The sequence below is a fragment of the Mixophyes fleayi genome, chromosome 11 (genome assembly GCF_038048845.1).
Source record: "Mixophyes fleayi isolate aMixFle1 chromosome 11, aMixFle1.hap1, whole genome shotgun sequence".
Classification (NCBI taxonomy): Eukaryota; Metazoa; Chordata; class Amphibia; order Anura; family Limnodynastidae; genus Mixophyes; species Mixophyes fleayi.
Window position 1 is genome coordinate 24,704,360 of NC_134412.1, and position 12,852 is coordinate 24,717,211.

General features: G+C 42.8%; 1 protein-coding gene across 1 annotated transcript in view; it reads left to right on the forward strand.

The window, feature by feature from the left end:
* Positions 1–12,144, forward strand: part of NTF4 (neurotrophin 4) — a 76,794-nt gene extending 64,650 nt beyond the window's left edge. The window contains exon 2 of the mRNA XM_075189683.1: positions 10,602–12,144. Coding sequence (XP_075045784.1) covers positions 10,623–11,330 — 708 coding nt within the window. The 5' untranslated portion in view covers positions 10,602–10,622 and the 3' untranslated portion in view covers positions 11,331–12,144. The remainder of the gene's footprint in view (positions 1–10,601) is intronic.
* Positions 12,145–12,852: the final 708 nt, after the last annotated feature.

Below are 12,852 nucleotides of genomic sequence, written 5' to 3' on the forward strand. Positions count from 1 at the left end.
TCATCAGGCATTACTGTTACCTCCTGTACGTCCTCCGTGGACCCCTCCTGTGACCTCCACTCAATCCACTTGACTTGCTCAGGTCATGGCAAATTTCTTCCTTCCTCCGTCTTTTCTTTGATGATCCAATGTTTCCAGGCACTGACAAAGGTAAACTGTTTAAACAATATAAACCTGGTGGATTTATCCTGCACACATGGTTCAAGTTAATGATGTACTATATTAAACGGAAAAAAAACACACAAAGAAGAAGCAAGCCAGTGGTGCGGGAATAACTAGACGTAATTATATCAAGATCCAAACTTCCTGCTGGACCGTGCTCCCCGCAGGCCTACAGACATTGCAAGATCTCCAAAACATCACGAGTTAACCTGTTTTCTGCCAACACAAGATATACAGGGATTAGACTGTTTATAGGAGATTAAGGCAGCAATTTGATGGGTTTTCTTTGTATCCTTTACTGTATCCCACTGGGTGAGTATTGCTGCAAATAAAACTTAAAAGCAGACCAGTGATCTGTATAAGTTTAGCAGCCGTTATCGGCATTCAGCCGGACTCATCATGGCAGCCTTTCAGAAACAAGGCCAGGCTTGTTCCCTGTGCTGTAGGGTAGAGCAGCACTTGATCAGCATACGTCAGGATGCTGTCAATGTTGCATCCTCATCCCTTGTTTATTCGACATGACACTATATGGTCATCATCATCATTTATTTATATAGCGCCACTAATTCCGCAGCGCTGTACAGAGAACTCACTCACATCAGTCCCTGCCCCAATGGAGCTTACAGTCTAAATTCCCTAACACACACACACACACACACACACATACACAGACTAGGGTCAATTTGATAGCAGCCAATTAACCTACCAGTATGTTTTTGGAGTGTGGGAGGAAACCGGAGCACCCGGAGGAAATCCACGCAAACATGGGGAGAACATGCAAACCCCACACAGATAAGGCCATGGTCAGGAATCAGACGCGGGCTGGGAGAGTGATGGCCGGGACGCACACAGACAGCTGCATCTCATGAAAAGGGATGCGGCCGCGTCATTGATGACGAGGCCGCATCCCCTGTCATGTGATGCGGCCGCCTGTGCACTGACGCGGCCGCATCTGATGTCATCAGATGCGGCCGCGGGGGAAAGAATTGTATTTCGCAGCCGGGGGGCGGCCGGTTGGCCTACCCCCGGCCCTAATAGCGGCCTGACCGAGCGGCCCGGGGGGCCGATGCCCCCCGGGCCAGCCCGCCACTGTCAGGAATTGAACCCAGTGCTGAGAGGCAGAAGTGCTAACCACTGAGCCACCGTTCTATGTGGTAATGTGTCATTTTGTCACGTCCATGGATGGGTGAGTGGATTTGTGTAGAACCTGTCAGGTTAGTGTTAGATTTAGACTCCTGCAACCTCACTTTACAAAAGGACAATAAAAAGGTATCAGGCATTATTGTTTTTTTTTATGTATACGTATATATAACTCATATTGACGTATATTAACTCACATTTTATCTAGCCTGGCTGCAGGGACTCCAAATCACGGCTATGCGAGAAAATAGTAATCAGGGAGCACACCCCGGACTTTTTCCAGGCATAATAAGCTTTATTCTACAACATACAAGGTTGACATTTCGGGCTTCGCACATCCCTTTATCTAGACTTGACAAAGCCCGAAACATCGACTTTGTTATGGAATAAAACCTATTGTCCCTGGAAAATATCCTTTAAGTGCGTCCTGATAGCTACAGTACTTTAGCCAGAAGAATATTGTAAGGCTGTTGCCTGCACTCAGCTACGAGGGAGACGGGAGAGAGAGATGTTGTTGGTAGTTTTTTTGTTTATTTGTTCTTTTATTAAGTGCGGAGGGGGGCGGGCTGCCCCTCGCATCATCAAGGTCCCCAACACTTTGAGCAGGATGCGGGAGCATCCTGGGAGTCCGGGAGACCTACCCGGCATTCGGGAGTCTAGGCAAGTATGACTTGACACTAAAAAATACCGCCTGTAAAAATAGCGTATTTACGATAATGCTGTGTCGCAAGATATGTCCAGCTCTGCACCTGTAGCATATGTGCCAAGTTTACAGCAGACTTGCATACATGTACATACGCCTACACAAAACCAGGTCATAAGGACAAGAAAAGTCTGTTAACATTTGATAGCAAAACACATTCATTATTAGGCTTGATTATAATACAGAAAAGTAGCAAAAAAAAAAAAAAAGCCTACAGATTCCTAATATAATAGATGCAAAATCAAAGCCGAATCCACCTATCAGCTTCAGAGGTGAATTCGCAATCAGCCAATCAGAAGCAGCTAGCTAGTGCTGGTGACTGTCATCATCTAGCAGGTGGAAAAGACATGTATCTGGACAGGCTCGTCTGCCTCTGCTGCATGTGTGTGACCCGGCCTCCGATAGACCGCCCCTTCCCTACTCTGTTCCACCTCTTAAGTTGGAAGGAGGTGCAAGTGTTAGACATGCGCGACTCTATTGCCGTGCACTCTCCTTGTGGGCGTGCAAAGTGCAAATTGCGCACGCAAACTTTGGGAAATTCAACTCGTCATCAGCCCCTAAGTTTGCACAATATATGGAAATAAATGTCAACTGCAAATCTCGTCTAGAGTATTAATATCATTTATTTGCAACATATTTTACAGCAGATGAACAAACTGTCGACAACCCAGGAATATGCAATAAAAGTAAAGGTGACAGGACCCTGCTTGCACAAAGTTAATATGTAAAGAGTAAGCGAATAGTTAACATTGACAGAAAGAGCTGTATAAATAACAAACAAAAGCGCCAGAGTTTGCAAGGATTGAGCCACGACGGGTAGGACAGCTCACTTGCACTCGGATAACCATGCCAGTAAAAACAGCTGGAGGCCCAGCTCCGAGAGAAGCCTGTCCCCAGGGGGGAGCCAATCCGTGTCAGCACGCCAGCAAGGCAGCAGCTGGGTGGCACAGTCCTTATCAGTAATATCTGCCTTAGAATACAGTCGGGCGGGTTGTGATCTGCTCTTCAGTCCCCGTGCGAGGATTAACCTGAGCCTGGGGTGGAATTACAGAAGTCTATTTGATCTGTGCCGGAGGAGCGTGCTCACGGTCTTGGCCAGGGACCAAGCTGGTGTGGATGAAAGCAATGTGATCTCTTCCAAGTCTGCGTCTGTGTGCAAAGTGTGTATCGGTTTCTTAATATCACAGGAGGGAAGATAATTTGAAACATATGTACTGTTTTCAGCAAGTCTCCTGGATTCCAGAGATGTCAAGATCAAAAGCGTATCCTAAACATTCGTACATTTCCACACATGCTTCTTTTTTTCATATAGTGTAAATAATACTGAATATTTCAGCGCTCTTCTTAAAAAAACCTGTAACGCTCTATGGGTCGTGCACTACCAAGTAAATGTTATGGCTATGTCCAGCAGTGCAGGGTTTAAGTTACTAAGTGTCTGCAGATGAGCCCATCTTGTTGGAGAACTGGTGCAGGTAACTGATGTCCTTGACAGATGAAGACTGTCGGCCACCTAGACATCATAAACAATTGCAAGGCGGCTATTAGCAAACAAGTAATGCAAGGACAAACGCTGGATTTGTAGAGGGGGTTTCCACACCACGCCACTAGTGGGCGTGACCAGCATGCATGGGAGCATGACTATAATTTTAGACCGTGCTTGGCTGCTCTCCAACTCTTCCTATCCCCATAATATACATGGGCAATGTGCGTGTGCTACTGTTAGGTGTACGCAGCTCTCCTTTTTCAAGCAGAGCCGTGTGAAGCGGGAGCAGGATCCAGCCACCATAATTATACAGTGCCCCAGGCTTGGAGGGGGGGGGGGGGTTTCCAGGCACTAAGAACCCCCCTCCCCCTCGGTTTGCCTATGTTATGTGTTTATTCCTCATGTGACATTGCATTGTCTACACTGCCATTGTCTTCATCATGAAACCAACCCAAAGTGACTGTCATAATCATCAACTTTCCTCCCATTGTTTCTTTTTTCACTATTTATTTATTTGTATATTTTTATATTTAAAGATAGGTAAAACATTTTTTTTTAGAGTTCCCAATTGAAAAAAAATATTTATTTAAATAATGAAGCATTTTTCCTTTGAATATCTCCTGCCATCCTGAAGAAGGACTGCAGTGGTAAATGTATCACCGCAATCCTTGTTAATAAGGCGTTCCCATGCTTTGCTATCACCGGAGAAGTAAATCTTAGTGCCGTCCTTTATTCACATTAAAGTGATCTAAACTTATGACTGTTACAACACAGTTACCCTCTCCTACTAACTTGCTAGTGATATATAACAAATTGCTTCTTTCCTGCTAACTCTTGACAGATACATTTTGATGCAATCCGTTTCTGGGGGTGTGGCCAACGTGCAAGGGGCGTGGCTATCAGTTTAGCCAGTACTAGGCTGCTCTCCAACCCGTTCCCATCCACTTCACACGCCGGGGCAATGCAGCCTGCAGTTCTGTTAGGTGCTCCACTTCCACAAGCAGAGCAGAGACCATTACATATTGGGCCCAGTTGATTAAGCAAAAAAAACGAGTGACTTTTGACCTTGGCAAAACCATGTTGCATCGGAGGGGGAGGTAAATTTAAAATATGAGGACAGATTTACAATTGGGGTAGGGCATTTCCTAGATCAACTTTTAATGTCAGTGTAAAAATAAAGCTATCAAGTATTGGCGTCCTACATGAAAAAACAGGCAGTATTTTTATTTGTGCAAAATAATAAACTCATTTGCACCCCTTGCATTGCACCATGGTTTTGCCAAGGTTCAGAGTTACTCATTTTCTTGCTTTCCTTTCCTTAATGAATCAGGCGCATTATGTTTAATAATTAAGCCCCCCTTTCCTGCAACCAGCTGCTATAAATTACATTTATAGCATTCACATTTAATAAATAGACTGGTTTCTCCCCAACCAGCTCCACCATTAACATTCAGCATTAAATAATCCCATTATGTCACCTTAAATTACCGTGACCTACTATCATCTCCCCATCACTACCATGACCCCGCTATTAAATAGCCCCCACCACCAACCCACCGATAAATTAATATCCCACTACTAAAAAATTATCCCCCACCCTCACCATTATATTAATAGTCCACATCCTAGTTCACATTACTCCTTGTTCAGAGTACATAAAGAGTCCATGGCAGAAACAGACGTTTTCTGTCGGCCTGGGATCAATCGATCCATCACCCCATGCCCAGGCTGTAGGGGTGAGGGGTATCTGAACAAATGGAAATCCCCCATAGGTCCGCGCCGGAAGCAGGATGAAAAAATGCATCAAATATAAACCACAATGATTTCTGCGACACAATTATTGTCTCTGTATTACCCGCATAGTATGGTACATTGCCATTATCCATGTAGATATTTTCATTTGTTAGCGCCCATTTTTCTGTCATTGAATGTGGTCCTGCTCAAGGAATGGAAAACATGTGATGGTAATGCATGGTTTTTGTTTTGTTAGCAGATTGGGGCATATTCAATTAGCCGCAATGAACAGCAATTCTTCTGGTACTAAGGTACCGCAACATCGCGGATTTCTCCTCACGCCCCTATGGGGAAGGCGAAGAGAAATCTGCCATGATACATCGCCGCAAAGTGCCTCGGAACGGTGGTGAATTGAATATGCCCCTATATGTTTATATGTGAACCATCGTACGCGGAGTAAAGAGGAGTTTAACTAATCTCACCTTACCATTGTTTACGAAGCTGCATTTTGAAATTCATTATTTATTTGAATTTTCTAAATATTTTTTTTGTTTACTGACTGAGAACTGCCAGTAGGATTTTTCTCAAAGCGGATGGTGTTGTGTGTTTTTTGCGCTTTACTGGTGTGTAACCAAATTGTCTTAAGCAATTCTCTGATTGGTTGTTTCAAATGTTTGCATTCAACATGGCTAAAGAAATTCCCCAGTTGATACATTTCTCCTTTACTAATATATATATATATATATATTTATTCTGTAAATATGGCTACCATGCTAAGTAATGCTATCCATGACTTATAACAGTCAGGTGAGGAGCTTCCACTGTTCTTCCTGTCTGGGCTGGGAGGAATTTCATAGAATGAGATGTTCTTTTGTGAGGAATGTGGACGTGATCTGTCTCTTGTGCCTTTTTAGCCCTGGATCCAAGCACTACTCATTGGACTGTACCTGAGGATCATGAATGACAAGGCACACATCACTTCCGCTTAATAAGCCTAATTTTATTTCTGCCCTATTCAGGGATTGGGCCTGCTGTGGTCAGGAAATAGCCACCTCTCATATATCTTCCCCCGACTGCTATATGGCTGTACATTGGGTGAGGTCATGTCTTAAAGCGGCCATCTCCCTTAGTGCTTGTTTAAGAACATGATGCAATTAGCACAAACATGAGTTAACACAGGGCAACCAGTCTGATTTGTTTCCATTCCTTTGCACTAGACCAGGCTTGGCTAACCTGTGGCACTCCAAGTGTTGTGAAACTACAAGCCCCAGCATGCTTTGCCAATATAAAGCAGCTTATTGCTGGAAGGGTATGCTGGGACTTGTAGTTTCACAACACCTGGAGTGCCACAAGCTAGATTGATGGAAGCTCAGCTTTGTTTTTTTAAAAAAAATGTTTTACCAAGTAATTAGTAGACATAAGGCGCGCTTCTTTAAATGAATGAAATGTGTACAAGTTTTATCAAGTAATCCTAATGATATCTCCCTAGTTTTTCATTGCTTCCTTACCAAAAGAATATTCAGAGTTTAGACTTAGTTACTTTTTTTTTTCCCTCCCCTCTGCATAGCCAAAGGTACATAGCTATAGGCAAATACAAAATATTACAATTACTATTTGGCATATTGCCATGAAAGGAGTTTATCTGCGACCCTCCCTTCCTACTCTAGGTTTCCCCATCTGTGTCTCGGGATTAGCAGGCTTAGAGATACACTAAACAACCTCATAGCATGTTTAGTCCCTGCAGATCCAGTCAAGTATGGATTTGACTTAATTGTGTAAATTAACAAACTATGTCAAAGGAGCTGAAGGACATTTCCCCCCCCCCCCCCCCCCTCCTTCCCTGTGATGTTCAGCTCTTGTGAATGCTGACAACGGAACTTGCTAAGTGCAGGATTCCATTTCCAAACTATTAGAAAACTATTTTGATTCAAATTTCACCATTTGCTGCTACCAAGAAAGCAAAATTTAATTTGACACCTCTCTGATGAAAGAGGCGTCTCCGGATAAGTACGAATGTTATGTTTCCTAATAGTTTTACATTATTTGTTAACAGTTATGTCGTGTCTACATATTACGCAGCGCTTTACAGAAAATATTATTATTCTATAATTATCTGTAATAATAGATACCAATTTCATTCATTTAAAAATGACAGCAATATATGGCAAGATAATATAATACACTTTTATTTTTCTATGGAGTTTAAATACTGTAGGTGAAGTTCCCTGTCAGCTACAGACTTAGGGGCATATTTAAGAATGTCATGTTAAGGTACACCAGCTTCAGCGTAATTGAAGAAATCTAATGCTGTCGCATGTGTGGAGGGATCACATGATCCCTCCCTGTCACTCAGCGCGCTCTCTCTGCAACTATCGTTGCAGAGACAGAGAGGAGATCTGTGTGCGCATGTCCAGTTCTTGGAACTGGACATGCGCAATTGAAGAGTGAAGAGAAGACCAGGAGACAGCGCTTCCGAAGAGGGGGGTAAGTATGATTTTTTTTATCACTGAAACAGCAGTTTTTCGGAACTGCTGTTTCTGTGCAGGGCTGTACATAAATGTGAGAAATAGTTCAATCCTTATCATTGCGATAAGGATTGAAAACTACTTTTCACTTTATGTGAATATTGATAAATGTGCCCCATAGTGCCATGTACATTGCCGGCAGTTGCGGTAGAATCCTCCGCTCATCTGTCAAAATCGCAGAACGCAAAGTGTCTCACTGACCTTCTGGAGCTAATTGAATTCCCCCCGCCCCCCCCCCCCCCCGGTAGAATTTGTATTATTATTATAATCATAAATTATGTATAAGGTATCACAAGGGTTCCATAAAGCCATACATAGGGGGTTAGAACAAAATGACACAAGTACAAACGTGACAAAATTATATAAATACAAAGCAACAAATGTAATAAATACAACTGCCTTCTAAGCATCATGTCATTTCTCGCACCTGTCCTTAGCGGAGTGGTTGCCATGGTAGTCCAGAATCATGATGAATCATTAATAGCAGTCTGAAGAAACAAACAAGGGTAAATGGTGAATACCAACATTATACCCTGCCACAGTGGTTTATGTAAAAAGGAAACACACCTGATTTTGTCATGGGATTGCTATTTTAAGCTGCTCATAGGAAGCAGGAGTGTGAACAGACCAATAAAGGTTTAATTTCCATGTTACACAGCAAGAAGTGTTAACCTAGGTATAATTGCGTTTTCAGGAATATCAACGTTTGTGTTACTGTGACTTTTATCTCTATAGTGTCCTTAAGCCTTTAACTATAAAATATTACAAAATACATACTTCTCTAAGGGGATCGTAATTAGGGGATCCTTGTGTTGTTTTTGCAGGGCGATCGTGATGGAACTTTTTTTTTTTTTTTTTTAGACCTTTTCTGATTAAAGTGGTTGGACAGGTATTGAGCAGTGATAGAACCCTAACGTACAACAAGCTACTGAAAAGATATTTTGTGACAATTACAAATATATATGTAAAAGCTTCCATATGATTTAATATTCTCTGCAGAGAGCTGTGCAATATGATTGGTGCTATAAAAATAAAGATAAAAATCCTGTATAACATTGCTTACAAGGGATGGCTATCTGCTAACAGTAAGATAGGCTCAGATGGGCTGAGTGCCATTCAGTGGTCATCTGTCCAATGTGCGCAAGGGAAAATGCCTCTGCTGCGATGAATAACATTATAGCGCATGTATTCAGTTCTGAGATCCAAAGAACGTCTCACTGTATATTTGTGAATATTTTAGCAGATCTTTTATATTATGCAACATGCATTTTAGACTAATTATGTTGGAGCAGAAAGGAATTGGTCTCTTCACTGCACTAAACCATCTGTATGTAGATGAGCAGATGTGAGCTGAGAATATTAGGGCAATATGTGGATGTTAATGAATAAAGTTCTCAGATTAAAAGACTCTACAGACATACGTTTATATAATTATTCTGAGAACAGTACTATTAGTGGCAGAATCCTAAAGAGGAATTCCGAAAAATCTTATTGTTACTGCCCTGCAAACACTTCTAATTAAATAAATTCCTGCACTGGGGCAGGGACTGATGTGAACTATTAAATATTTTCTCTAAAGTTTTTCAAAGTATCTAGACGGCACCTTATATGTAGGCGCTATATAATGAAAGTTAATAAATAAAAAAAAGTAAATACATTGTCCTTCTAGCAAGTTATATTGCTCCTACCAAGTGTGTGTGTTGAATTAACCAGCGTGTCAGCCATATCTCATAGTTATGGGCAGCCTGGGAAGAAGTATTCATAAAAATTCTATAGACAGAAGTAGTTGTTAGTTTCTGTGGATGCCGTATTCATTGCTCTCTTCGATCATCCTGGCTCATGGGATGGCTATAAATGCCTGTAGGTCCACCATAATTGGACCTATTGGCAGGCCCGGCACTCCCATTAGGCAAGGTTAGGCAATTGCCTAGGGCGCCGGGCTCTGCAGGGTGCCTCAAAATAAAAATAAAAAAACGGAAATCCACGGGGAGGAGAGGAGGGAAGGGGCTATTGAATCTTACCTGCATGAAGCTGCTCCTCTCTGCTCTGTCTTCTCCCCTCCGCTCACTGACAGTGACAGGCCGTGATGATGTCATCATCACGGCCCGACAGTGTCTGTGAGTGGAGGGGAGAAGACAGAGCAGAGAGGAGCAGCTTCATGCAGGTAAGTTAAAGAACGACATGGGGAGGGGTGGGGAGGCTAGCTGAGGGGAGGGAAGCGCAGCGGCGATTTTTAAAGGGGAGGGGCGGCGATTTTTAAAGGGGGGGGCGGCGATTTTCACACTGTGCCTAGGGCGCCAAGGACCCTAGCACCGGCGCTGCCTATTGGTATAGCATGCAGTTAGCTATACACATTTGCAGTGGTATATATCTAGGGCAGGCCAACCACTGGCTCTCCAGGTGTTGTGAAACTACAAGTCCCATCATGCCCTGCCAGCTAACTTTTTAAAGCAGTAACTCCTACATCTGGGAGTTCCACAACTTTTATCACAGTCTCCTAAATCTTTATTCAATGTTTGACTGCATACTGCTGGCTCTGTGATACCGCGGATCATTAGCGGAGGGCAACGTAACCACTCACATACAGCGGTACCAGTGTCGTAAAGGTGAAATGCAACGAGGGCAGCCGCGGAGGTTCCAAAATTAGATACTTCTGAATTCAAGAATAACGAGCGTCTATCTTAGATTTGATTTGTGTTGCTCATTTCATTGTGTAGTTATCTTGAGCTCACTTGTGTTTGGCATTTATGTTAAGTATATTGGATAAGTTTGCCGATTTTAACAGTAATGAATGCCTGTGCTTCACTGCTAAATGAGCGATGTTTTCTAATTGTGTCGTTTCTTCTCTTCGCAGTTGTTTGAGGTGGATTAAGTAATGGTCCTCCGCCCTTATGTCATGGTGATCTCATACCTTTGTGCCATCAGCGCTGCCCCCTTCCAGAACCAGAGCACTGACCGCGATTATGGCCCTGAGAATTCCTCATATACCTCAGACCAAACACAGGCACCCTCTAATCTTACCGAGGGACTTTACGAAGGGATCTTCCCAGACTTGGAGACCACCTATTCCGACATGTCCGGTAAAGAATGGAACCTTTATTCTCCTAGAGTGGCCCTCTCTAGTCAGGAGCCCTCAGGACCTCCACTTTTGTTCTTGGCTGAGGACAACGTTTCACACTATGAACCAGCCAACAGGACTTCCCGTGTCAAACGGGCACGGGGCTCAGAGTCAATCAGCCCATCTCGGAGGGGAGATCTTTCCGTATGTGATAGCATGAATGTCTGGGTTACAGACAAGCGATCAGCTGTGGATGATCGGGGTAAGACCGTAACCATCATGTCTGAAATTCAGACGCTCAGAGGACCCCTGAAGCAGTACTTTTTTGAAACCAAGTGTAACCCCGCTGGTGGCACGACTAATGGTTGCCGAGGGGTGGACAAAAGACAATGGATATCGGAGTGCAAACCAAAACAGTCCTACGTCCGGGCGCTGACCATGGATGACAAGATGGTTGGGTGGCGCTGGATCCGGATTGACACAGCATGCGTCTGCACCCTGTTGAGCAGAAGTGGAAGGACGTAAAATTGGGGAAGGCAGAGGGTAATCTTCTCCTTGGTTTACTGTGGTTAGGGGAAACGGATGGAGCTCCTGCTGTTTTTCCTTAAGCTGTTTACAATAAGGCGTAACGGCCTATATAACACATTCCTGGAGTCTCGCCGCAAACGTACAATGTTTGGGGGGATGGAGAAGTCATGAACCAACAGCTGCCATCAGGAGTGGTTTAACTTTACCATGTTGGGAAGGAGCACAAAACTGGATACAAACAGACACGCTGCAGATCTCGGTCCCAGAGTGTCACCCGTCAGTGCTTTCTAAATATAGTGCCTTTTCTCTCTGAATGTGCACAGTAAAGTTAGCAGTGAAACTGAATTTTGTTACGAGTTGCCGATGGCAGCCAGTTCAGAAGAGGCACCGTGGATAACCTAGGTGCTCCCCCTTCGAAGCTGAAAATCCGACTTACACATCTTTGCTATGGGCAAAGTCGGAACTCAATGACGTCTTAAATGAAAAGACCCGTTTGCATTTGTTTATTAATTGTGTAAAATGGACCTGCTGCAGAATGTGTGTTTAATCTCCCCCTCCCCCTGTACTAGGCAGTTTACATTGTAAGCTATTATAAAATTGTTATTCTATTTGTAAATTTTATATATCTATAAATATATATGTGTATATAAATTGAGAAATATAACTTATTGTAATTTTCTTTTTATGGACCGCATGTTACAGCCCCCCGTCATTGCTTCCTGCCCATCAAAGCTGCTTTCTACCCCATATTTATTACCCCGTTATTCACTATCAGAGCATTCCCCCCCCCCTTCCCCCTTCTTCCCATTTGGTTTTCTTTGTTCACTGGGTACATGTTTCCATTAATAATGGTCAGTAATTGGCTTGGGTTTATCAGTAAGTGGAATTATCATAAAGTAATAGAACGTTTAAATGTTCTGTAAGATATCCTATAATTGAACTTAACTTATTGGTGAAGAAATGCATTTATTCTATTAAGTGTATTGTTTAATTTGTCCCTTTTATATGTTCGGTAGGTCATTCTTATAGCCTTTGTGTTTTAACGGTTGCTAAAGATGTTTGAGGGCCGACTGAGGGAGAGATCTATCAAAGAGGGCTATTTGGACCAAATCTACTATTTTGTAGTGATTTATGTGGTGATTTTCAGGCGATGACCTGCAAACCAGTGAGAGGAGTGAGAACGCCTTATTTAATTCAATGGACAATACATATGAATATTCACAGAAAACCCTTAGGGCTAGATTTACTAAACGGCGGGTTTGAAAAAGTGGAGATGTTGCCTATAGCAACCAATCAGATTCTAGTTATTTATTTAGCACATTCTACAAGATGATAGCTAGAATCTGATTGGTTGCTATAGGCAACATCCCCACTTTTTCAAACCCGCAGTTTAGTAAATATACCCCTTAGCAGTAGACTGCTGATTTAAATGAACGGGGAAAATAGTCTCTGTGAAGTAAATATTTTTTTCTTTTTTTTTTAAGATAAAATAAAATACTAGTGAGGAACTACAAATCCC